General features: G+C 39.5%; 1 protein-coding gene across 4 annotated transcripts; it reads right to left on the reverse strand.

The window, feature by feature from the left end:
* Nucleotides 1–7,107: 7,107 nt before the first annotated feature.
* On the reverse strand, nt 7,108–25,912 carry LOC148018455 (uncharacterized). 4 transcript variants are annotated; one of them, XM_087662154.1, is made up of 5 exons: nt 25,313–25,905; nt 9,270–9,315; nt 9,016–9,108; nt 8,400–8,597; nt 7,124–7,380 (listed from the first exon to the last, which is right to left on the reverse strand). In XM_087662154.1, the coding sequence occupies exons 1-3, from the start codon at nt 25,629–25,631 to the stop codon at nt 9,042–9,044; spliced, it is 432 nt and encodes a 143-aa protein (XP_087518280.1). In that variant the 5' UTR covers nt 25,632–25,905; the 3' UTR covers nt 7,124–7,380; nt 8,400–8,597; nt 9,016–9,041. The 4 variants fall into 4 exon arrangements, 2 of the variants coding, with proteins under 2 accessions (XP_087518280.1, XP_087518279.1); XM_087662153.1 differs by having other exon boundaries at nt 7,125–7,380; nt 9,030–9,108; nt 25,313–25,904; XR_015687757.1 differs by lacking the exon at nt 9,016–9,108 and having other exon boundaries at nt 7,108–7,380; nt 9,148–9,315; nt 25,313–25,912.
* Nucleotides 25,913–26,665: the final 753 nt, after the last annotated feature.

Here is a 26,665-nt window from a genome sequence, read left to right on the forward strand (position 1 = left end):
GGCTTTGTAGACCCTGGCAAGGAATACCTAGTGTGCAAAATAAAGAAGAGTCTATATGGCTTGAAGCAAGCATCTAGGGAATGTTACCATAAGTTTGATGCATTCATGTAGTTACAGGGCTACATCCGCAGTGCTATGGATCCGTGCTTGTACACGAAGAAAGCCCGTGACGGTTCTTTACTAATTTTGGTACTCTATGTGGATGACATGCTTTTACCAAGGCCAGCTCATGAGGAGCTAGATGCTCTTAAGGCTCAGCTCAAGAAGAGCTTTGAGATGAAAATATGGGACATGCCTCTCATATACTTCATATGCACATTACGTGTGATTGATCTCAAGGGCTACTCTATCTATCACAGAGGGTGTACATTCATAAAGTCCTTGAGTGCTTCTGCATGCAAGTTGTTAAGCCTATTGGTTGTCCATTACCTTCTCACGTGAAGGTTTCACAGGCCGATTGTCCGCAGACAGATGAGTAGAGGGCAGAGATAGCCAAGATTCCCTATGCATCAGCCGTGGGCAATCTTATGTATGCCATGATAGCCACCCATCCAGATATAGCTTTTACAGTTGGGTTTGTGGCACGTTATATGGCTACATCTGGCAAGAAATATTGGGATGCCGTAAAGGGTATCATGAGGTACCTGAAGGGCACAGCAGATATGTGCCTTTGCTATGGCATCCAGGATATAGGAGTCATGGGGTACACCAACTCTGATTATGCAGGACATGCAAATAGCAGGAAGTCCACTTCTGGCTATGTGTTCAATTATATTGGAGGGGCTATCTCTTGGATGTCCATGCACAGAAGTGTACGACTCTTTCTACTACAAAGGCCGAGTATATTACAACCACAGAGACTTGCAAGGAGGCTATCTAGTTAGGTCGTTTGATTGCAGACCTTGGTATGACACCTGCTATGCCTACATTGCATTTGAATTCTATGAGTGCCATTTAGTTGGCCAAGAATTCGGTCTTCCATGCGAAGACAAAACATATTGAGGTGAGGTATCACTTCATTCGTGAGGTCATTGATGACAGGTCTATTGACCTTGTCAAGATTTCGACTGAGCAGAATCTTGCAGACTTGCTCACGAAAAGCCTCACTACCAAGCACTTTGCCTTCCTCAGGAGATTGATGGGCATTGGATGAGATGACGTCTTTTTCCTCATCCTGTTATACATGTATACATGTCGTATTGTCTTTTCTTTTTTCTCTCTCACTGGGACAGTTTCGCCTTTAAGTGGGAGGTTGTTGGGGATAAAGGCGCCTTTGCCTAGCTGCCTGTGTATTACTACACTGACAGTACCCGCCACTGCGCACTGCAGGTGGCGGGCACCTATCACAGTCACTTATTCTTTGTTCTTTTAGTGACAGTTTGAATAAAGGAAGGCCGGCCACACATTGTGGTTGTTGGAGTTCCCACTTTTGAGTCTCTCTCTCTCTCTCTCTCTCTCTTGGCTCTTGCTCTCCATCTGCCATAGCTCTCACCGCCAAGCTTCTTCCTCCTGGGTTTCACTTCCCTTTCAGCCTTCACTCCACCAATAGATTGCTTTTTGGGAATACAATTGCCATCCTTAGACTTTTGAATATCTGGTTCAATAACAACATTACCACCATGCAAACCAATTGTAGATAAGACTTTTTCAATATTTGGTATAGCATTTATTCTAGCTGATAATGGCTTCAACCTCCATGCAAATCCTATATAAAGATGAACAAGCTTTTCAATTATCCTACAAAGCGTATGAAGTGTATAGATATGGAAATTCACTAAAGGAATATCTAAGACTAGCTTAAACTGTGGATCCTTGTTGTGCCTAGAGGGATCTCTATTCCAATTGCTTGAGTTCAACTCTATGGTTGGGAACATGTAATATCGGCAAGGAGATCTAGAGTTGGCTCCCTTTTATACATTGTACATACATTTAGGTATCTTTAAGTCACTAGCTATGCCACTCAATATTATAGTTCCTAAATCCTTCAATAAATAGATCTTCTCTTGTTGCTTATTGTCTCCTAATAGCATCAAGTATTGGTGTTCGATGAAAAACCCAATACAATATATCAAAATCCTTTGTATCTACTTCGAATGCTCCTAGCTAAATATTGTGTTTCGATTGAACACTAAATGACATTGAGTGATCGCAATGATTTGATGAAAGTGCTCTATTCATCAAGGTAATAGAGACTCTCTCTAGTTTTGTACATTTTAGAATCTCACTTTCATCAAGTTTAACCACAAATCTAGCCACTTCTTGTGCCTCTTCTAGCGGCAAGTCATAGAATCTAATCATTAAACATTATAGGGTGGATAAGTCAAGGAAAATATTGTTAAATTCATTGAATACAACTTCCTTTTTCTTGCCCTTGAAGCTATCCTTGATATGGAAAGGCTCACCCAAAAACTCCATCACTTTGTTATTCACTCTCTATCTAATAGTTCTAACCACAGATGGCCTTGGAAGTATACAATTACGTACTTGTCATTGCTTCATATTTGGCTATAAAAGCTAAAAAAGTTGTATATAAGCATCTCAACTGATACCAATATTATCTAGTGTCTTCTGCACTAACTTAGTATCCAAAGACTGATCCTTTATAAATGACTCCAAGTGTTGTTTCTTTGACTTTTTAAATTTATTCCTCTCCAAAATATCTTTTGAAACTACTGAAGAAAGAAGAAGATAATAAAACTTATATGCTTTCAAAGAAGAGACCTAAACAAAATCAACATCACAAATCAGTATAATTAATTATAAACAAAGTCATATTTAATATTTTTAAAGTGAAAAAATATATATTATTGCTTGATTCTTTACTACAACCACCACCTCCTCGTTTGAGACACTCAATATTTCTAAGAGCATTTTGCCAATTTCGAAGGCCTAAAATAGGTTGCTTTTGTTGATTAAAACTTTAGAACCATTGTTAGTCGGAATAGCAGGATTTGAACCTATTGTCGTCAGCTCGTGCCGTAAGGTATTAAATTTGATGTATTTCTCCAACTAATGAATCCTCTGTTAATATCCCTCCAGCTTCTATAGCAACTCGTTGTTATGTGTTTTGATTAAAAAATAGCTCTCCAATTTGAGGATATCCTTTTTCTGCAACCAAGTGTATAACCTAGAAACCCATTATAACCATCACCTCCTCGTTTGAGACTCTCAACCACCACCTCCTCGTTTGAGACTCAATATATTTGTAAGAGCATTTTGCCAATTTCGAAGGCCTAAAATAATTGCTTTTGTTGATAAAATTTAATGTGTTTCTCCAACTAATGAATCCTCTGTTAATATCCCTCTAGCTTCTACAGTAACTCGTCATTATGTGTTTTGATAAAAAATAGCTCTCCAATTTGAGGACATCCTTTTTAACAACCAAGTTAAGTGTATAACCTAGAAACCTATTATAACCATCACCAATGAACCTCAACAATAAAGAGCTATTATAGAAAAACGGAGTGCTATTTTACTAGAATCTTTGGGATATAGCCTGCCATCTAACCAAAGATCAAGATTCTTCTTTCTTTTAAACTTGAGTATATGTTTCGTAGACTGTAATAGTAATGGATTTTGTTCTCTTCTTTATTAGTTCATATTCACTATCCAACTCAATATGAAGATGATAGAGAGGTCTTTTACTAGAGCTATAGAGATCATTGGATGACTAATCAATAACTAAGAATGTGATTAGAAGATTGGATTGAAATACTATGCGAATTCAAAACAAGAAGGAAAACGACGAAGAAACTAGCATAGATTTAAAAATAAAAAAAAAGAGTGAGAATGGAGGGAAGTAACCAAACGTCGAACAAAATTCAAATTGAATATTAGTTTTCACTTTAATGAGGATGAGTAAGATCTTCATTATGACAATCTTTGTCACCTTTATGGTGGCCTAGATTTCTAGATTCGATGTGACCATGAGAATATCATTACAATGACTTATTAACAATTTTTATATATTTACTTACTAAAATATAAGTATTTAAAAATCTAAAAAATAACTTTATTTTCTAAAATATTCTCTCTCTCTAAGATCACTTACAAGGCATTTTCGAGACCTCCAAACTCCCCTAATGTATGTAGTCTATGCGAATTCTTGACTAATCCAAGTATTAAGCTAATGAGAAAGAATTGATGATCATTTCTTCACAAGTCGATTCAACATAACTTTTAATCAATGACAACATTGACAACTAGCTCCAACAAAACTAGCTATATTATCATGGCCCTCAACATTAGGAGTGTCACAATTCTCTATTTTCCACTTCTCCTTTTGGACATTATAAGTGGCTCGTTCTAAGCACACTAAATACAAATGGCCGCCTTCCAAACAAAACAAGTTTTTAGTAGGGGGAGACTCCAACAACCATGGCCCCTATTACTCCTCATGGGTTGATTGAAATATCAAAATAATATCCTTGGTTTCAACAAAGGACATTGTTGGTTCACCAAAACCTATGTGCCTTGTCATCATATAGGTCATGGCTTCCTCGTCTAACCATTATGGAGGTAGCAATTTGGTGAATCTTACATCACCAATGGTTAAGAGAGCCAAATGGTTGAGATTATTGCACTTCGTGCATGAAAGAGCAATCGACTATTTATTGTGAATGCCCTCAGCCAATCAATGGACCTTGACCTCCCTCAGCTCCTTGCTTTAAGTCTTCTGCACTATCTCCAATACTAACTCCCCACTCTCATTGCTTGCCTCATCTTCAATACTAATATCCTCATCTCTATTGCTCTCCACCTTACTCTTACCAAAATTCTTAGAAGGTTTGCACTCCTTGTTCCTATTCAACCCCTCCAAAGGGTAACTAGTATGCACAACTTACTCCATGATTGCATTCCAAGGTAGCTCCCTGCAAATCAACAATGGTCAAGGCCATGTTGTAGGCCCCAAGGAAAGAAAGAACTTAGCACCACCTATGAAGGTTGGTTGACCACATCCACTACAACAGAGTCCAACAATTGACAATGTGGTTTCCCACAACTCGATAGCCTTCCTATAGCACTTCCAACCAATCCACCATTTGCAAATCAATCTTCTCCTAGTAAAAATAAAAGGAGAAAACCTCCTCTCCAAAATTTTAAGTAGGAAAGTGATCCTCTTAAGACACCATCCTAGCTATGCAACATTCACCTACTAAGGATCAACCTAACCAAGGTTGAAAGCCATAAATTTATCAAATTGTTGTATGTGAAGATCCAAATCGTCCTCCTTGCCAACTTGGAACCTCAAAAACTTGATCTACACTATTGTTGGTACTCACTTCAAGGCATATGCATGAATACTCAAATGCAAAAGGAGAATTGGATGATAAGGAAAAAGATGTTAAGGGGTGCATACACCATAATCAAGTGACGGTAAAATTCAATGGGACTTTTTAAAAGACAGATGGGAACATCCTACTTTGCATAGACCTCATTCCCCTCATTGGACTCTCCATCCCAAGGCCAAGAAGCACACAACCTTGGCAAAATCTAATGTGCAATGTCAAAAGGGGATGAGACACTTGAAAGCATGGAAACATTGCAAGGAAGCGTCTATGACCCTTGAACATTCTCTCAACTATGCAACAACCTTGACATTAAGGCGGTCAAGGCCATGAAAGATGTTAAGCGTGGATCCAAATCCCACATTTCGAGGGTCATCCTAACCAAGGTCAAAAAGACTAAGTTTCATCAAATTGCCAAATGTGGGAAGTGAGACTCTCCTCACCACCTCGGAACCTCCGATACTTAAATTAGCACCATTACTACCAATGCCATTAATGCTACCATTGGATTACACGTGACACCAATCAAAAGAGATTGGGGAATCCAAACTCTCCTGACTAGAATCAGCTGGCCAAGCCCAATATCACTGATGATGGATGGGAACATCCTTCTCCCAAGAGACCTCGTCCTCCTTATTAGAACATGGCCGTGGAACCAACCTTGCCAAAATCCAATGCAATATACAGGGGATGGGAAAACTTTAAAGTGTGTATGCATGTACTGGTGCCGAGGGGTATTCAGGGATCCTGGTCACCAACTATGATCAGATACAATCCTAACTGAAGACATATCTAACACAAGAAATATCGATATAGAATGAGCTAAGTCAACAATATGAACAAATTAGAAATGACACAGAATATACGTGAAAACATCAGACTCTCCATAAATCAGATATTCAGATATTGTATATATGAAAGAAGATGCAAAAAAAGCCATTGTGTCCATGTGCGTGTGCACTTGCACACAGCATAAATTAAGCTGTCAAAGCTAACTATTTTAGAGACTAGAATATTGGTACAAAGACACACAATAGATGTTGTACATTTAATTTAACAATGACATTTAATTTGACATCAATACTCGAAGGTGGCTTCCATTCTTGATGGTGTCACCATTCACATAATGCATCAGTAAAGTACAATTGAGAGCTTTGTTTGCATTCAACAAACCGAATCTGCATCAACACTCGGTTATAGAACAGTAATAATTGTTCAACAAAAAAAGAGTAAAGCAGGCTTACAGAAGGTTTCCGTTAGGATTAATTTGCAACCAGTGCACACAAAAACTGTTGGGCCCTGCAGGAGTGAGTGTGTACATCGAGCAAGTGTACCCTCAATCATGGTTTTTGCTTGTGCAGAAAGTTTCTAGTGTATTTATATCATGCTTGTATGACTAGTCATCCTAAAAGTGGAGGGTAAGGCTAGACAAACAGCTGGAAATGCATTATGCAGAACAACTGCCATCCTCTGCATAAAAGGCTAACTGTGTGCCAGAGGCTGAAGATGCATCAGTATTTGTGCTGGCTCAGAAAATTCGCTAGCACATTTGCACCATGCTTGTGGGAACTTGTCACCCTAAAAATACAGGGTAAGTGAGTGACAGGCTATACAAACAGCTGGATGCATTGGACAAGACTATATCTGACACACAGTAGCAATAGCCATTTGAACATCACTTGACATCACTGTCCAACTATTTAATTGCCAAAGGCAAACAGACAGCACTAGATGAATACAATCACACCTGGCCACCACTGTGGACCTTGCACTAACAATACTTTCATCCTTTAATTCAAAACCTTTTTCCTTTCTTTTTAGAGAGAGAGAGAGAGAGAGAGAGAGAGAGAACAGGTCTGACATATCAAAGTCACTGTTTTAGATACTAGAATATTGGTACACAGAGACACCTAATAGGAATTACATACCATGGAGCTGTCAAAGTAACTGTTTGAGAGACTAGAATTTAGGTACAAAGACACCTAAAAGGAGTAGCATACTATTTTGAGACCATCTCAATGGTGCACGGAGCATGGAGCCTGTTAAAATAAATATGCATAATGTTCAAAGGTTCATCCTTCCATTCTTGATCCTGCAACCATCAACAAAACACGAGTATGGTACAATTCAGAGCTACGTTGCATTCAATGAACAGAATCTGCAATCAAATCACATAGATAATAACAAAGACCTAGAAGTACAGAGTGCTGGCTGTTACACCCAGTCAGTTGTTTTTCACGTTTCATCCTCTAGAAATTCGGAGTCTTGGACTTGGATCAACCCAATTTTAAGGAAATCTTATCCAACACACTGCGTATGGTTACAGTAAGTTTAATATTTTCACTAGTGTGTGTTATACACCATACAACACTATATATGGTTTACATGTTTCACATTTCCACGAGTGCTTCAGATTAAAATACTACATTTAGGAAAGGGAGCATTCTGCCGTAAAGACAATAAGGATGAACTTAGCAGGTTGTTGAAATCTTGCATAAAATACATGACACAGCAGGAAAAAGGTGATAATGGAGATGAAAGTGTACTGACATAACAACTAGGGGCATAGATAGAGACCTCTGGGATGAAATAGAAAGTGAAAGTCAATGCAGAGTTTCTGTTGGGATTAGTCTGCAAAAGGAACACAAAAAATCTGCTGGCCCTGCAGGAGTGTACACAATAAAGTGTAACCTCAATCATGGTTTATGCTTGGGCGGAAAAGTTTCTGGTATATTTATACCACACTTGTAAGACTAATCATCCTAAAAGTAGAGTCTAAGTGGCAGAGGGTAGACAAACAGCTGGAAGTTATCCACATTGTGTGCCACCTATTGATAGAGGCAAGTGAGTGCCAGGTTTAACACACAACTGAAGATGCAGTGCAAACTGCATGCACATGAATCTAAACATCACAATTTGTGCTTGCTCAGAAAATTTTCTAGCATATTTGCATCATGCTTGTAGGAACCTGTCACCACATTTACAGCTGGAGAACACCGGAAAAGACTGTATTATCTGGCACACACTAGCAATTTGAATCTTTAGAGAGAAAAGAATCTGAAAGCAACATTAACTTATGCATAGGCATGAAAGACAAAAGAGTAAACTCACAATAACAGTAATATGACGTATGCCAAGCGCCTCCAATTGCAGACTCAATCACCTTCTACAGTGTGTGCTATTCCCTCCTACATTGAAATTAATGTTTCTTGCCTTTTCCATCCCACGCACTTGCTCCAAAAAAATAGAAAATATACACCATAGCAACCACAAATATATGTGTAGCACTCTTCATGCGACTAATCATACCTAGCACAAGGCAAAAACTATTCAGCATAATTTTGGAGTAATGTCTCACAATCCACAATGTCAAATAACCCACTCAGTACTACAAAAAACAGTATTACAATTCCAAGTTGGGAAATAAAACAGTAATCAAAGGGCTCTCATTTTTTCATGACACTCCATTCTTCCAAAAATATATTTTCCCGATTTTTCAAACCAATTAAAAGTACACAACTTTCGACAAGCATGGACATTGTGAAACAGCATATAAAGGACTCCATAGAGGTGTATACTACACTTCATATGAAGGATGGTCACTCTTTTTGACAGCATTGCATACCCGAATTTTGCTGCAAGGTTAATTCTATTGTTTGTTCATATCATGTGATTGGATTACAGAAAAAGTAATCTCCATCAACTTAATTAGGTGCCAGTATAGTACTTTTTAAAAACCACCTTTTGAAACAGTCAGGTAAAGCAAGCTTTGTCCCCCTTCCCTCCACCGTGTTCACAAGCTTTGTCCCTCTTCCCTCCACTGTGTTCACAATTAATAAAGAGTCAGGAAGGTCAGTACCGGTGACTTTCATCATGCAGCCGGATTCCAATAGTGTTTGTTGATATCATGTGATTGGATTACAGAAAAAGTAATCTCCTTCAACTTAATTAGGTGTCAGTATAGTAATTTTTGAAAACCACCTTTTGAAGCAGTCAGGTAAAGTAAGCTTTGTCCCTCTTCCCTCCACTGTGTTCACAATTAACAAAGGGTTTAGTGTGTCAACATTGCCATCAAGTTAACCAACTTCCAACATCATAGCATCGCAAAGATCAAGTGTGGAGTTTTTGTGTTGCATATTTAAATCATTTTTACATGACTAATAATAGCATGCTTGTTCCAGACATTAATATCCCGTATTTGTGTAAGTTCATTTTCAAATACAAGGCATACACTAGACCTGTCCAGTTATATATATATATATATATATATATATATATATATATATATATATATATATATATATATATATATATATATATATATATATATATATATATCCTCATTTTGGATCTTTGGTGCTCAATATTCTCTCCTTTCCTCCTCTCTGGTTTGGGCATCATACACTAGGTCTGTCCAGTGTGCATATTTGTATATTCCTCGTGTTATCTCTCCTTTTAATGTATGGAAATATTTACATCAGGCCTTCAGGCCAACCAAACAGAATGGATACAACTCTCACATCACCCCTTCTAGCCAGCCACAAAAATCTTGTCAAGCACAATTCAAAGCCAAAAGGCTACTAAAACATAACACACAAATATCATACAAGCTGTAAAATTGAAGTAGAGTCAACAACATCCAGCCAAGGAGCAGCCCCATTAGGGAGGACCAAGTCTACTGAAATCATGGAAGAAATCTGCCATGAGAGTAATCCTCGAACACGGGCTACATGACCATGAATACATGAGGCCAAATAAAAAATTAAGGCATTACAAGTATGCCCAATGTACGAGAGAGCTGTTGATTTGAGAAATTGGGAAAGGCGAGGATAATCCAAGTGCAAGGAAGACAACAAAGGCATCTTGCCCAAGACCCAAGAACAAATGGGTCTTGGGTCTGCTGCCGAGTCACTGAGGTCCACACACGGGAAACAAAGTTCCAAGTTTGTCTCGCCAGAGGGCAAGAGATGAATCAATGTCTCATCACAAGTAGTGCAAAAGATACAATCGCCCCACGAGCTCTTGTAGGCACACAGGACATCCCCAATAGGAAGACCAGCGATAAGCAACCTCCACACAAAAACTTTTCCTTGATAAGGCATCTTGGACCTCCACAATTAAAGAAATCTATCTCGCCACTTCTCTCTGCAATCCTAGGCATGCCACACTTTATTTTCTTTCTCAATGTCCCATAGCTTGTCCTCTACCATCTTGTGCTAGATCTGATTGGCCAACCTTTTTTGAAAATCATCAACTTTCACAAACATCCAAAACTACCAAGGTAAAGTAGGTTGAAAAGCACGCAATGGATTATACCGCTGAAGTTGCTCCTATAGGATTGATCAAATCTAGCTATAGCCTCTAGGCACCCGAAAGAGCTTGCATACACATCGAAAAGAATAAAGAGGGGGCTGCCTAGGAATGACAACATCATGTACTAATTGTAGCCCCAAACAAGTCATCCAGTTAAATTTATCTCGCAGCAATTCTTTATCTAGCCAATGAAGCAACTTGGATGTGGCCAACACTTCTACCTATAAGGAATTAGCCTCCTTTCGAAGATCAGGAGGACCCCAAACTATAAAGTGAAGTATCTCTTACCAAGAGACAATCAAATAAGTTAGAAGAAATGATGGTGACAATTTAAGAGGCCTTGTAGAATTCAGCACATGCCACCAAGATGCTCGGATATCCGTGCAACCATGGGAGATGCCAATCTCCTCAATAAAAAATTTTGCAACACCAATCCAAGGATGACTCTACACACAAAGAGCTCGCAAGGGTGCCATTCTCAAAGATATCATGCAAAGATTAACATCCAACAAAGTAGCTTCTCCCAATTGTTTCAAAGTAGTAATATGCTACCAAGATATCCACACCCAACCCAAATGATTGCTTTTCTTTTTTCATAACATAAAATAGATAAGTTGCACCAATTCCAAGAGAGACTTCTTAGTCCAAGGAAGTAGGGGTAGGAAATAAGAGACCATACTAACCATGATAGATAGTGCCACTTTGAGCCGCACATGAAGAGGCCAGCCCTAAGATCTCTCTCTCTCTCTCTCTCTCTCTCTCTCTCTCTCTTTGCGTTTTTGGCTACCTCAATGTATCATAGCCCAAGGTTCTATCATCTCTCTAATCATCTTCAGGTTCACTCTTCTCGTTGCTGCCCACCAAACATGTGGGACTGATGTGCAAGTTGTTGTGTTTCAACTACCTCATGCTGTGGAAGGATGGCCACAAAAATCACAAACTAAGTCTATTAAACAAAATGAACATTGATGACAGGAGTAGCTTCTAGATGCAGCGTGTAACCTCTTAGGCTCTGATCATCATGAATAGAGTTCGGGATAGGGACATGACAAAGTGGAAGTAGGTGAAGTCAGAGACCAGAAAAGCTGTCTAAATGGGGAACAGTTCAGCAGGAAGGCAGCCCACCTTTGACCACCTAAACATCACCATAAGTACCAACTTGATACAGACCATGAAGCACAAGCAAAAGAGTGCACACCTGCAACTGTGCAAAAAAAGCCGGCAACAGACCTGGTAGATAATAAGTGCCAGCACAAAATGAAACACAGCTTCGGTATCCTGAAAATGACTGCCATGCATGTCATCTAGCTGTTGGCCCCAAGCGCAAATCAAAAAGACAAATTGTGGGGCACTTCATGGCACCAAACAGTCACCTCAGTGGTAAAACCACCACCAGGAACTACAGAAAATCACCGTAAAGAAAACAAATGCCCAGCTACAAAATGCAAGTATTGGCTATCCACCGTGAGACTAACTAGACATTGCTTTCATCATGACAGGATATATATACTGGTCCAGTTCTAGACTCTCAGTTCATTCTTTGTGACAAATTTCTGATGGCAATTGTCTAGATGCAGATCTAAGATATCCACCTAGATCCAATCTGCACACAAGGCACAACACAAGCCATACTCACCCAGAAATGAAACAAAGATAATGGACATCAACCTCATGACCCCCCCATAGAGCCTTCAGCTTGGGACCAGCAGCAATGGTCCATTATGCTGCTTGTCCCAACTGAGACCAGCAGCATTATATGGGCCACTGCTCACCAGCACAAGGGTGTGTGTCCCATACCACCAGCCCAAACATCCATGGTGTGTGGATGAGACAGCCCATGTGTTGGGTGTGAAGTCCCTTCGTCTCCGTGTAAAGTCATACGGGTGTGAACACACCCTTATTTGTACCCTAACAATACATTCTTTATTTTTTGTGTACCATCACAATCTGGTACACTCAGCGTTGTGTTCACTCTCTTTCACTCTCAAGACTGCTGCTCCACTTTTGACTCACACTCCCATTGTGCACTCTTCCCCTTCAAACTGGTAAAAGAGTTGTGGCTAAGGTGTGCGCGCTTCCCAAAGTCTGTGCGCGTCAGCTTCAGCTCATCAGCACAAAGAAATGTCAAGGTAGGCTAGCATGAGTGCAAGCGACAGCTTCTAAGCAATCAACGGATAAAGGGCAGGGAACGACGGGTCAGGCAACTGTTTCCAGGTAGCAACAGCTCAGACGCATGTCAATGCAGGCCACGTCGGCAAGTCGCAGGCAGTGCAGGTCACGCGCAGGCAGAATCGGCACAAACAAATCCGGCAATTGGTCAACGGCTATGCACACCACGTTTTTCCAGGACAGTTCGTCATTTTTTTAAAATATTTTTGCAACCAAGCTCCTTGCTCACATTGACAAGGGTTCGCGCGTGTAAGCATAGTTCAAAGATTTGTGCACAAAATTTGGGGTTTTTTCCAGATTTGATACAGTTCATGCATAACAATGACATTTGACCCGGAAATCGCAAACATTGTGCATATTGGCTCTGAACAATTTGGGGCTTTTCATGTATCAGTGAAATTTTGCTCAACTGACTGAATTTATTGGCATTGATGCACATTTGGACTTGAAAATTTGGGGCTTTTCCTAAATTTGCTCATTTTATGTTCTCGAGAACACATATTAATTCGATTGGGGCAGATTGGTCGATGAAATTTTGGGGCTTTTGCTGAAAGTTGTGGATTTTGGTGAAATTGATATGTGAAATGCACTTTGGGGACATTGCTAAAGCAATCTTGGTGATGTAAGCAGTGTGATTTGAGCCTTTTATCTCCCACTTGTGAGATTTTGGAGAAATTGCTGGGAATTTTTGGATATTTTGTGTATCCAAAGTTGATTCAGACACATATCTATGCAATATACATATTAGGGAGCTCCTATTGAGTTGATGTATTGTTGAATATTCATGATGCAGAAGTCTTGGAGATCATTTGCAGATTTGGGATTGTTGCAGACGTAATTTTTGGTGATATTCCTGAAGTGGGAGTCACCTAGCAATGATGTATGCATGTAATGTATGCTAAAATTTCAGTTATATTGCTGAAAGTCATTCTTTCTACTGTTGTGCTTGTATTTAAGCACTGTCAGCAATTCAATGACACTAAATCTTGCTCTTATTTCCTAACATTTTGGGCTGAATTTATCTGAATATTCAACCTGTTGTTTGTTGCCATAAATTACAGCATTGGTTCTTGGTGCATTGCTGACAAATGGCCACTATTGCTTCCAGCAACGGTGACACTAAATCCCTCCTTGAAATCAAGAGGTTTGATGGCACTGGCTTTGATCTGCAAGGCATTTGTTTCTCAAAGACTATGATGATGCTCTCTTGGATACTAAGCCTATAGCTATGGTAGATGAGGATTGGGCTAAACTCAACAAGAAGGCCATTACATACATTAAAATGGATGTCTAATGATGTACTTACAGACATTAAGCGTCTTGATACAGCTTATGATGTATGGAAAAAGTTAGTTGATACTTGAAAATACAACTCTAATAAATCAAGTTCATCTCATGCGCAAGCTTGTGAACATGGAGTTGGATGAGTCTAAACCAACATCTAGGCATTTGAGAGCTTTCATAGGGATTTTCAGTCAGTTTTGCAGGACTCTAGTTTGCAGCCTTCAATGATAAATTGAAGGCTATTTTCTTGCTAATGACTTTACCTGATAGTTGGGAGGCTTTGGTTGTCTCGCTTAGCAACAATGCTACTTTAACCTTTGATGGTGTTAGGGACTCTATTCTCAATGAGAAGATTAGAAGAAAGTCTAGTGGAGAAAGCACTGGTTCAGTCTATCATCTTAGAGGTAGGCCAAAGAAGAGGGGTAATGCAACAAATCAAGGCAAAAGTAGAAGTAAAAGCAAGGGCAGACAGCAGGATGTTACTTGCTATCGGTGTGGGCATAAAGGGTGCAAAGGCCATAAAAAGCCCAAGTGCCAATATTACAAAAAAAAGCAAGAAAGAAAGAAACAACAGGGAAAGAAAAAAAACGATGACAACAAAATGATGACAACTCTTGCTCAAAAGAAGTTGCAAAGGCAAATGCTGCATCTAGTGTGGTCATTGAAGAGCTCTTTGACACTGGAGAGATACTTGTTGCAACCTCATGCAATGTAGACATTATGGCAATAGTAGGTGATATGCATATCACCAAAAAGGAAGTAATTGATCCCTCATTTTCAGCTCATGATGGGCTATCCCAATCATGGATAGTGGACATCGGTGCCTCTTTTCATATTACTCCCTCTTTGGAGTCATTTTCAAAATACACTGCAAGTCCCAATAAATAGGACTCAGTTGTCCTAACCCTGACGGGCCATCTGTACTAAGTTACTTTATGATCATTGTGACCAATGCTATTAGTGCCCATCCAATGTCCAAGGATGTAACACTCCAAACAAGGCAGTAGAAAAACATAAGCTGATCAAGGCCTAGGCCTAAGCAAAGCTGTAAACAGCCTATGAACAATTGGAAAATGTGACAACTAGCTTGCCATCCAAAACTAAAAATGCAAATAGCAACAGGTCAAATGGGCTGGAGAGACACACACAATGAAAATGCAGCTATTAGAGGCTATGAATAGACTGCTATTGATGGCAACAGCAAGAGAGAGTGCTAAAAAGAGGCTAGTAATGGCTAAGAGAGGGACTTTCAAGGCTGGTATTGTGACATTAATGTGACATTAAAGTGATATTTAATGTGACATTAAGGTCACAAACATTGAATGTGACATTAAAGTGACATTTAATGTGACATTAAGGTAAATCTAGGGGAACATGCACGAGGATGACCGTCCGGGCTCTTGGGCGCCCGAACGGGGTTAAGGAGAGCCTAGTAATTAAGAGAGTACAAGAATAGTAGGACTCACCAAGGCTTGACGGCTAGCAATCGGATCACGATGGTCTGGCCAGCAACATACTAGGCAAGGCTGGGAGGAAAAAAGAATCACTCGTGCTCACGGATTAGGACTATTTTTCTTCTGGTTTTCGTCGTCATATTTCATTGGTATCAGAGCCGACAGGTAGTGTCGTGTGGATTTGTGGAGTTCTTCATCGATGGTCTCGTGGTTCGTTTCAGTCGACGAGTTGCCCGCCAGGATGCCAGTCGCGTGAGGCTCGCATTTCGAAGAAGTTATATGTGGTGTGCCACGTCACGTAAGTGACGTTTTGTGAAACGACTGGCGTGAGGCGAAAAGGGGATTCGTCTCTGGTCAACGCCTGCAGAATGACCCAACGTGAGACAAAAAAGACTCTGTTTCTGATCAACGAAAGGCGCAATGTCCAAGGCGTCAGCTGTGAGGCGAGATATGAAGAAGCTGCGCGGCGAAACATAAAGAAGACTGTTGTAGTTGTGAGGATAAGTACCAGCATTTGAATCGCCACCAACGGACTGAAATCAGTCAGATTTGTCACACATATAAAAGACATATTGGTGGTCCAAGTGACTGGTCTAGTCCAGAAAATAAGGATTGTTCCTCACTCTTCGGGCTTACTAATAAATCCAGCAGCAGCTGCCTTGCCATTAAAACCAGGAAAGTACTTTATTTTGTATGCAAATTTCTTATCTTTGCTTTCCAATTCCAGTGTATTAATGGCAGAAAAAGGGAAAGAGAGAGTAATGGAAGGTTCTAGTTCTGGGGGCCAACCTATGATAGATCCCCATGAACCAGAAATACAATAAGAATAGTGGGAAGAATTTTTTGCTACACGAGAGTAATTTGATGATCTTACTGCTCGTGTGCAAGCTCAGGGGGTTCAAATGGAATTTTTAACCCAAACACTCACTGAAATAAAATCTCAATTAACTTTTTTGTTAGAAAGAGATAAAAATAAAATAGAAACCTCAGATGTCCCATCTTCATCGAAAGATTTAGATGTGACTATGCGAGATCCTAAGGAACCCCACCATAAATTGAGGGATAATCCAGTTTTAAAGGATATGAAACCACCTCAATTTCATGGGGAGGAAAAAGATAGAAATAAAGATACCATCTTTAATTTCCTCTAAAAATGGGAAGATTTACATAAACTAAAAAATACTCCACCACATCTCCAAGCACTGGAGGCTAGTTTAACTTTGGAGCCCAAAGCATATAAGTGGTGGCAAACTTTAAAGGAGGCAAATAAAATACCTAAAACTTGGGCTCAATTTGAATCCATCTTTTTGAAAGAATTCCTTCCTGAAAATGAAATGAAAAGAAATTGGGAAGATTGGGATTATGTCAGACAAAAGGGAAGACCCCTGCTGACATATCTGGAGGAATATCGTGAGATAATCCTCAAATTGGAAGGAATAGATGAATTCCAAAAAACAAAGAGGATTCATTAGGGGACTAGATAAAGCCTGTAAAAAGGAAGTAAAAAGGAATTTACCTAAGACGCTGGAAGAGGCAATTAAATTTGCATTAATTCTTGAAGATAGTATGCGTCTAGGTACACTCACTAGTCTCACTAATACGGAGCCCAAGTCTAAGGAATTGGAAACCTCAAAATTTGTGGACAAATTTAAAAGGAAAATGCCATTCTTTAAGGGTAAAAAACAACCTTTTGAAAAGAATCCATATGTGAGGCCAAAGTTAAGTCCTGATGACTTTGATAAGGCCAAAAAAGAAAAGTTGTGTTTCAATTGCCTATCCCCTAACCATGCTACTTGGAATTGCCCTCAAAAGAAAAAGGGGGAAGACAAAGGAAAGGATAAGGACAAGGGCAAGGGAAAAGAAAAACAAATCCATGTAGTGCAGACCTTAGAATTAAAGGGGCATGAAAAGTACAAATCTTTAGAGGTCTTGCACATGGATGTACAACATAAGTGTTGTATGTCAACTTCTATGTGGCAACCTACTTTTGGGCCACATGATTTACTTAGAGTACATGGATTGATAGCCGGAAAGAGGGTTAGAGTCATGATTGATGACTCTGCTACACATAATTTTATTAATTATGCACTTGTCAAAAAATTGAAACTTCCCCAACAAAAGAGTGGGCATCAATATGTTGTTCGTATGATGCAAGGCCAAGACAATAAAATATGGGATACAATGGTATCCAATTTGAAAATTGAGATTCAAGGATATAAAGATAAACTTGATTTCCAAATTATGAACATGGAAAGAGCTGATATTGCTCTAGGGAGGGAGTGGTTATGGGGATTGGAACCATCCTTAAAACATAGTTATCACCATAATACACTGGAATTTGAAAGGGATGGTAAGACTTTTGTCATTCAAGGTGAACATGAAGTATCTGATAATCCTTTGCTGTGTTCTACTGAAGTTCAGAAGCTGATAAAGAAGGAAATTTGTGAGGTATATATGTTATAGTCTCTTCCTGTACAGAACACTTTTACTTTCTGTAATATAAAGCAACAATTTTCTTATGTTTGTGAGTTGAATGTTAATAATGAATTAAGTAGTTTGTTAGATGATTTTAAAGATGTGTTTCCTTCTGATTTACCAAGTGGCCTTCCACCAGATAGGGGTGATATAAATCACCCAATTAATATAAATAAGGATACACACCCTATTTCTAAACCACCGCATAGGTTAAGTGAAACACAGCATCAAGAAGTTGAAAGACAAATTAAGGATTACCTGGATAAAGGGTTTATTCAACCCAGTAATTCACCTTGGGCTTCACCAATTTTATTGGTAAAGAAAAAAGACGGTTCTATGCGACTTTGTGTTGACTATAGAGCACTTAATAAAATAACGATGAAGAATAAATTTCCTATGCCCAGAATGGAAGATCTTTTTGATCAATTACAAGGGGCAAAATTCTTCACAAAGATAGATTTAAGATCAGGTTATCACCAAGTAAGAATTAAGGCACAAGATGTTCCTAAGACAGCATTTCGTACTAGATACGGGCATTATGATTTTTTAGTGATGCCTTTTGGCCTCACTAATACACCAGCTACCTTTATGAAGCTGATGAATAGTGTTTTACGGCCCTATCTAGGACATTTTGTAGTAGTCTTCTTGGATGATATCTTGATCTTTAGTAAATCAAGATAAGAACATTTGGAACACTTACAATTAGTATTCCAACTGTTAAGAACACATTCCCCTTATGCGAAGAAAACTAAATGTGAATTCTTTGCACAAGAGATCAAATATTTGGGACATATTATCTCGAAAGAGGGAATCAACATGGATCCATAAAAAGTAAGGGCAATTATTGAATGGCCACCTCCAAGGAACCTGGAAGAGCTGCAGATCTTCCTAGGTTTATCTGGATTTTATCGTAGATTCATTCGAGATTATGCCAAAATAGCTGTTCCAATGACAGACCAACTTAAAGGGAAAGGAAAAAGTTTTAATTGGGGAACAGACCAAAATGAAAGTTTTCAAAAACTTAAGGTAGCTATTGCTACAGCTCCAGTATTATTAATTGTGGATCCCAATAAACCGTTTGTGGTTGAAGCTGATGCCAGTGATAAGGCGATAGGCACGGTCTTATTACAAGAAGGTCGACCAGTTGCTTTTGAAAGTAAGAATTAGACCGTGCAAAACAGAATTATTCTGTTTATGAGAGGGAGTTGTATGTAATAGTACATGCAATGAAGAAATGGAGGCACTATCTGTACGGTGCCAAACTTTTGATTTTATCGGATCATGAAAGCATTAAGTGGCTTAATGATCAACCGGATTTACATGGGCGTAAAGCCAGATGGGCCGAACTCCTCCAAGAGTTCGACGATGAGATCTGAGGATGTTCAACAAGGAAATGGAGCATCAGGGGTTGCTCAAACTCGATTCAAGTGGAAGAATTTTACCATTGATAATGGTTATTTACTCTACAAGGGTAGGGTATGTGTCCCGAAAGATACAGAAATAAGGCGCCAAATACTCTTTGAGTGTCATAATACCCCTAGTGCGGGACATCCAGGAGTTAATAAGACTTATAGTCTTATTAAAAGGCAATTCTATTGGCTTGGAATGAATAAGGAAGTCCTTGACTATGTGGTCAAATGTAATAAATGCCAGGTTAATAAAGCTGAAAGATTGAAAATGGGAGGACTTCTCCATCCACTAGAAATTCCTTCGGGAAATTGGGAGAGTATCTCCATGGACTTTATTGTTGCTTTACCTAGAACACAGAGGGGGCACGACTCTGTGTGGGTGATTGTGGATAGGTTAACCAAAATGGCTAGGTTCATTCCAACTTCAACTGATGTTAAAACACCAGAATTGGCTAGATTGTTCGTAGAGGACATATATCGATTGTATGGCCTTCCGGCAAATATAGTTTCTGATCGGGACAGAAAATTTAATAGCCAATTTTGGCGTGCAGTATTTAGGAAATTGGATACTAAACTTAGCATGAGTACGGCGGATCATCCGCAAACAGATGGGCAAACTGAAAGGGTTAACCAAATTCTTAAAGATATGCTTAGGGCATATGTAAGTAAAAAGCAAACTAATTGGGAAGAGTATTTACCGATAGCAGAGTTTGCATATAATAGTGCCAAGCACTCTTCCACTGAATATAGTCCATTTACGTTAATGTATGGGTTTCAGCCCAGAGCTCCTTTTGCAGTAGGACTGCATAAGGAAAAGGTTCAGGCAGCTAAAGACTTTTTGGAGGATATGAATAGTATGTTAAAATTTTCTCAAGAAAATATTAAAAAGGCTCAAAATCGAGCTACAGCATATACAGATCCTCACCGAAGAGACATCTCCTTTGAAGAAGGAGAATTAGTCTATCTTAAGGTGCCTGAACAAACTAAAACTATGAAAAGGGGACAATGTCCAAAGCTTTCACCAAGGTATTGTGGTCCTTTCATAATACTTAAAAAGGTGGGAGAATTGGCTTACAAGCTCCAACTACCTGCTGGTAGTAAAATACATCCAGTTTTTCATGTAAGTAAATTAAGGAAGAAGCTCGGTGATTTGGATAATCTAATCTTAAATGATGACATTGAGGAGCTGTTCAATGTCCAATCTAATCCACATGAACCAGAAAGAATATTAAATGTTCGTAATAGACGAACAAGGAATACTATTTATCAAGAATGTTTGGTTAAGTGGAAAGATTGTTCAGAAGAAAGCTCAACATGGGAGTGAGTAAGTACTTTAAAGAAAAGGTTTCCCAATTTACAATTAGACCTTCCAAGTATCGTTTTCGAGGACGAAACCGATTCTTAAGGGGAAGGAAATGTGACATTAAAGTGATATTTAATGTGACATTAAGGTCACAAACATTGAATGTGACATTAAAGTGACATTTAATGTGACATTAAGGTAAATCTAGGGGAACACGCACGAGGATGACCGTCCGGGCTCTTGGGCGCCCAAACGGGGTTAAGGGGAGCCTAGTAATTAAGAGAGTCCAAGAATAGTAGGACTCACCAAGGCTTGACGGCTAGCAATCGGATCACGATGGTCTGGCCAGCAACATACTAGGCAAGGCTGGGAGGAAAAAAGAATCACTCGTGCTCACGGATTAGGACTGTTTTTCTTCTGGTTTTCGTCGTCATCTTTCAGGTATCATCGTCATACCTGCAACAGCACCTTGGCTCACATACTGTGAACTATGCTCTTCCACACAAGAGTATGGAGGATAGAGAACCTACTTCAATTCAGAGGACTTTGACAAAGGATACTTTGCACCGCACCATCAGGATGAGCTTAATTCCAATGAGCAAAATCACATTGAGAATGCAGTTTTCTTTCCTCTATGAAAAAGGTAATTGGGGTTGAATAAGTCTACAAGACCAAGTACTGGGCTGATAGGACCTTGGAAAAGTTCAAAGCTACAATCATTGCCACAAGTTTTGCTCAAAAGCAAAGCTTGCACCATATAGAGACCTTTGCCCCGATAGCTCGTATGTTGAGTATCAAGATTTTTAGCTGCCCCACCACAAATGGTCAATTTACCAAGTGGATGTGATGCGATGTGATGGTCAATTTACCAAATGGTCAATTCAAGAGGAGATTTATGTTGAGCACCCACTAAACTTCTATCTCCTAGGATTAGAGGATCATGTTTACTACTTGTGGAAGGCTGTCTATGGCCTAAAGCAAGCACCTCAAGCTTCATGTGAATGGATAAAGTGCTTCTTGTTTAACAATGGTGGCGGTCAAATTATGGTCCCAACCTCTACTTTAATTGTTAGACAGGTTCATGTCCTTTGTTATTCTCCACGTAGATGATTGTTACTGAGAGTCATAGTGATCATATTTTACACACTGGAGATATTTTGAGCATGGAGTTTAATCATAATAGACTGAGCCCACTTAATGCATAAAGCAAGCACAATACTTGCTTTTGATCAAGTGAGCAGCTCACTTTGAGATACACGTGATGTGCAAGCAAGTTATTTCACGATAGCACGCCAAGGATCCCAAAACATAAGTCAGTGCCAAAGGCAAAGTTGTAACAAGTTATGTTTGCTAGGTTCCAAGTGGTTTTGGGTGTCGAATGTTGGCTTAGAATACTTTAATTAGCCATAAATGTCCATATAACATTAGAGACTTGGCATCAATCAACTCATCAATGCCATTCTAAGGCTAATAAGTGCTTCAAGATGCTTGGGGAAAATTTTGGCTAGCCAATTTAATTTTTGGCCAGTTAGATTTTTTTTGGCACAAAAATAATTATTAAATTAATCTTTCTAAATTTATATCTTGAAAATTAGTTTAGTGAGCTAGATCATGCTGAAAATTCAGTTCAAAAGGATGCCACTTGGAAAAACTTGCCCGTGCAAGTTTAGGAAAGCTAAATTGGGGCTAAATGGAGAAGCAAATCTCGTTTTTACATTTTGGAGCTATTGAAAAGAGATGTTGGACTGCCATTACTTACTTTCGAGGCGATTTTCCAGCTATCGGAGACCATTTTGGTGAAGGTGACTACATATTTTTCAACAGGGAAAGCTGGCAATTGCAGTTGATGCACTTTCTCATGAAGATTACAACCTCTAATGCTCCTTTTACTATTGGTGAATCCATTTGGAATTGGAAAACCAGATCAATAGCTCAATTTTCAAATTCTCACAGCAAGTCTCTGAATTCTCTCTCTATAGCATTCTCTCTCTTGTTCCAACCATTTTCTAGCTTTGCTTCAAGTTTTATGGCAATCTAGACATTAAAGGCAGAGATTTTGGTAAATCTCTGTTGTAAACCCTAATTTACAACAGAGATTAGGGTGTGACCACCACCTTAGGAAGTGTGCCCAAATTTGAAGACTTCAGACTTGAATTTTCAAAGCTCAAATCAATGTGTTTCAAGAGGATTCAATACACCAGCTAGCATTGAATTTGGGCTAATTTATTTCTTAAAGAGTACAAGGCCAATTACCCACAAATCAAAGGGCAAATTGATTTGAAGACTCAGTGGTCATTTATGACCACCAAGAGGCACTTGGATCAGTGGAGGAGGTTGAAGCATCTCAACCATACTCCATCCATGTGCAATACAAGTTAAAGAAATACCACAAGGGACACCAAGTTTTAGGGCCAATCAGGTGTCAATTGTCCAAGATTAAGTCGTTAAGTGTGTATTTCATTTTATGCGAATTTTCTTTGCTTCTTGCTATAACTAAGTGTTGATTAGGTCATTATCACCCTTTCGAAGAAGGAAGGCTGGTTCACTAATAGTGTGTATGGAGTCAAGAAAACATCCAACCTTCTCCTCTCATTTTAGGAAATCCATTGGGTAGCCTTGTAACTCCATTCACAGCATGATGTAGAGCCGCTTTTGATCTAATTCTCATCAAAACAAATCATTAGAGCACTGCATGCTGAGACCCAATTTTCATCTCTAAAATCTCAAGCCTTGTGTGCTTTCTAGATTAATCTGTCATGAAGAAACTGATTTTCACATAGTTCTCTCACAAGAAATCCCTCTATCCATAAGATGAACAATGTGAGATTCCATAAGAATTGTGCAAGGTAGGCATATTTGGAAGCCTGCTCTATGAATTTGAGCTTAATGGTGGCTATGTTTTCTAGGATTTGGCTAGACACAAATCTATAGATAGATGTCTAAACACTCCAGAGTTGGTTTGAGTCCAACAATGAACGTGATGACTTTCAATGCCTAGAAAGTCTCGAGATTGATTGAAGTCAATCAACGGTGCCAAGATTCTTGACCATATCAATTGTATCGCACCAAACTGCTAGAAAACCAGCATATGGTAATTAGGATCAATTCTTCACTATAGCACTTCCGAGCATGTATTAGGTTCTTTGGACAGCTTGGATAGCAGCAATTCACCACACGGTTGATGTATAAACAATATAGCATTGTTGCTTATCTGTTGTGTCTAATCAATTCCTAGATTTCTTCTTTGTTCGCAGTTGTTTCATCATTGGAAACATTTTCAAACAGTCCCATCACAAAGAAAGTGAAAGTGCAGCTCTTCTATTGAGAATGTTTTCTCAGCTTTGTTGGCTAACCATCAATGATGTTTGTCCCTTGCAAGTGCTATCTTATACTCCACATTAACAACCACATCCAAGTCCAGCAACAAGTGCAAGCATTGCAAGATTCACAGTTAGACAGCAGCAATTATACAAGTACAAGACGCTAAGTTAGTCTTGCAATTGAAGGGTCTTCTAGCAATACAAGCGTTACTAATAGGGGCTATGAAAGGTAGTATCCAAAACCATTACCTCATTTCTTTGATCACTAAGCAGCTAAAGACAATTCGAGTGTAGCCCACCAGCACACAAGACATCCTATACATACATAAGTAGCATAAGGACACGATGCAGATTATGCAGAGTGCTTCTAAGACACTGTACAGCAAGGATTTGTTCGAGGTAATCTGGGAAAACCCAGGGCTTCTGAGTAGCTTCATAAAAGACCGTTGGTTCTGGTGGCTATAAAATCCCCCACTGTTCAGGCTAGGAACAACCTAGACAACCAAGGTGGTGAATTGGCCTCATTAGCAACCCAAGGGTTCATGAAAGCCCACTTCACAGTCTTTTAAGGGTTTCTTGAAAAAATGTACTAAACTTTATCACAGTGCTTGCTCGGCTTCTTGGAATCTTGAGAATCAACCCAATCAATTTAAATGGCAATTTAAACCATTAACTGGTGCCCTTTGAATTATAGTTGTTACGAGAGCAGGATAGACTTCTATAGAAATTTGTTCTATTATGCTTCTGCTCATCCTACAGAGTAATTCGAAATGCAAGTGTATCATTGCTTCATTGCAAGCAAAAAGCATATAGTGTGACAAAGAGCCCAAACACCGTTCATTGCCCTGACTGCATTGCAGCTGCCTACTGCTGCAGCATCAGTATCTGTCCTATGCATGCATCACATTTCTACCTTAGTTTTGGAAACCATTCGTATTGTTTTCAACTAGGCAATCAGCTGAACAACAAGGGTGTCCAACTGTCTTCATAAAACAGTAAAAATCTCTGGTGGTACAAACACTTGGGCAACCCATATAGAAACCATCCGACCACACATAGCTATATGGATGCAATGTTGTTGGGATTTCTTTTCATGGGTTACAAGGGCATACACAAGCTCATTTCTTGTAGTCTGTAACCAACTATTCTCTTCGCCATAAACTGTACATAATTAACCTTGGCGTATCGTCAATTCGTTCGTGTCAGAGCCTGATTCATTTGGAACACTCAGAAAAAAAAATTCTGGGTCTGTTTGCAGTGCAATTACAACCATGTGAAACAGAAACGCGTGGACTACCTAGAATGTTTGAATCGGGACGGCCGGCTGGGATGAGGTCGCTGGATTCTGAATTATCATCGCTGTCGTTAGTGGCCTTGGGGATCACAGGCCGGGACCTGCACGCGGAGAAGAACGGCCGTGCGACGGAAGCACCACATAAGTGCCTCCTCTTCCCCGGAGATGAAGAAGGGTGAGACAAGGGCTGCGAGCCCAACCTTGACACTATTCCAACTTCGCTGGGAGGTTGATTGATTTCTCTGCTGCAAGCACGGACTCCAGCACCCACCCCCCATGCAAGCTTGCAGCAGGCAGATGGTAAGAAATCAGACGCTATCATTTGATTCGAGACCTCCTCTCACACTCTCTCTCTCACAACGTGTGATCGATCGCCACTAGTCATCCTTCCCCATTGAACAAATATCTGTCTAGGTCTGGGTAGTGCCACTTGTCCTTCCCTAAGCCCACCAACTGCGCTATCCGCCTTTCAGTGAGAACGGCAAGTTCACGCAACTCGCAAACCGGATCTAGTAAAATAGGGCTGTGATCGATTCTCTAGAAGCCTCGTGAATAGGAATCCCTTCCTCCCATATGTTGTAGGACCTAGGTCACCTCGACGCCCAGACACAAATCTACCTGCGTGATCCAGTGAACTAGTAAAACTTCACCTGCGTGGTAGGAGTGAAGTAGTGTAACAGGTGTCCACACGCATTGTCATGAAGGCTTGAGGTGAGTTATATGACCAACCACCAATATGATAGCTCCATGTTGAACTAACTAGTGGGAATTCATGGAGTATCCCTGAAAAGACAATATTCCGGCAATTACAACAAAGTTCCAATATTTGCAAACTGCCAGTCAATTACACCATCCACTTGTTCACTATGTGGACTATGACAATCCACATGCAAAATTTTGTATCTCTTATAGCAATTGGCAAGTTTGCTCAAGTTAATGAAACAAGGTGATATAATCACAAAGGTCTATCGAGCTTTGGAGATTCGGATGCCCAAAAGCTAGCTATTGAGAGAAACATGCCAAAAAAGTATTACATTCATAATGGATTACTTTTTAAACATGGTAAAGTGTGTGCCCCTAAAGAATATGGATATCCATAGGAAAATTTTGTACGAGTGTCATAATGTACCAAGATCACACACCAAACTTTGGCCTTGGTTATTCACTAATTTTATTGGCCGAAGATGAAGACTTTGATTGAGTCTTATGTGCTCGAGTGCCCACAGTGTCAGCTTGAAAAGCTAAACAACACAAATAAGTGGGAATGTTACATCCTTTACAAATTCCTAATAGGAAGTAAAGTAGCTTTTATATAAATTCTGTAGTAGGATTACTCCCCACGAATTGAGGTCACGA

Source organism: Lygodium microphyllum, chromosome 21 (assembly GCF_053477565.2).
Source record: "Lygodium microphyllum isolate KBCC chromosome 21, Lygodium_microphyllum_v1.1.10, whole genome shotgun sequence".
Taxonomy (NCBI): Eukaryota; Viridiplantae; Streptophyta; class Polypodiopsida; order Schizaeales; family Lygodiaceae; genus Lygodium; species Lygodium microphyllum.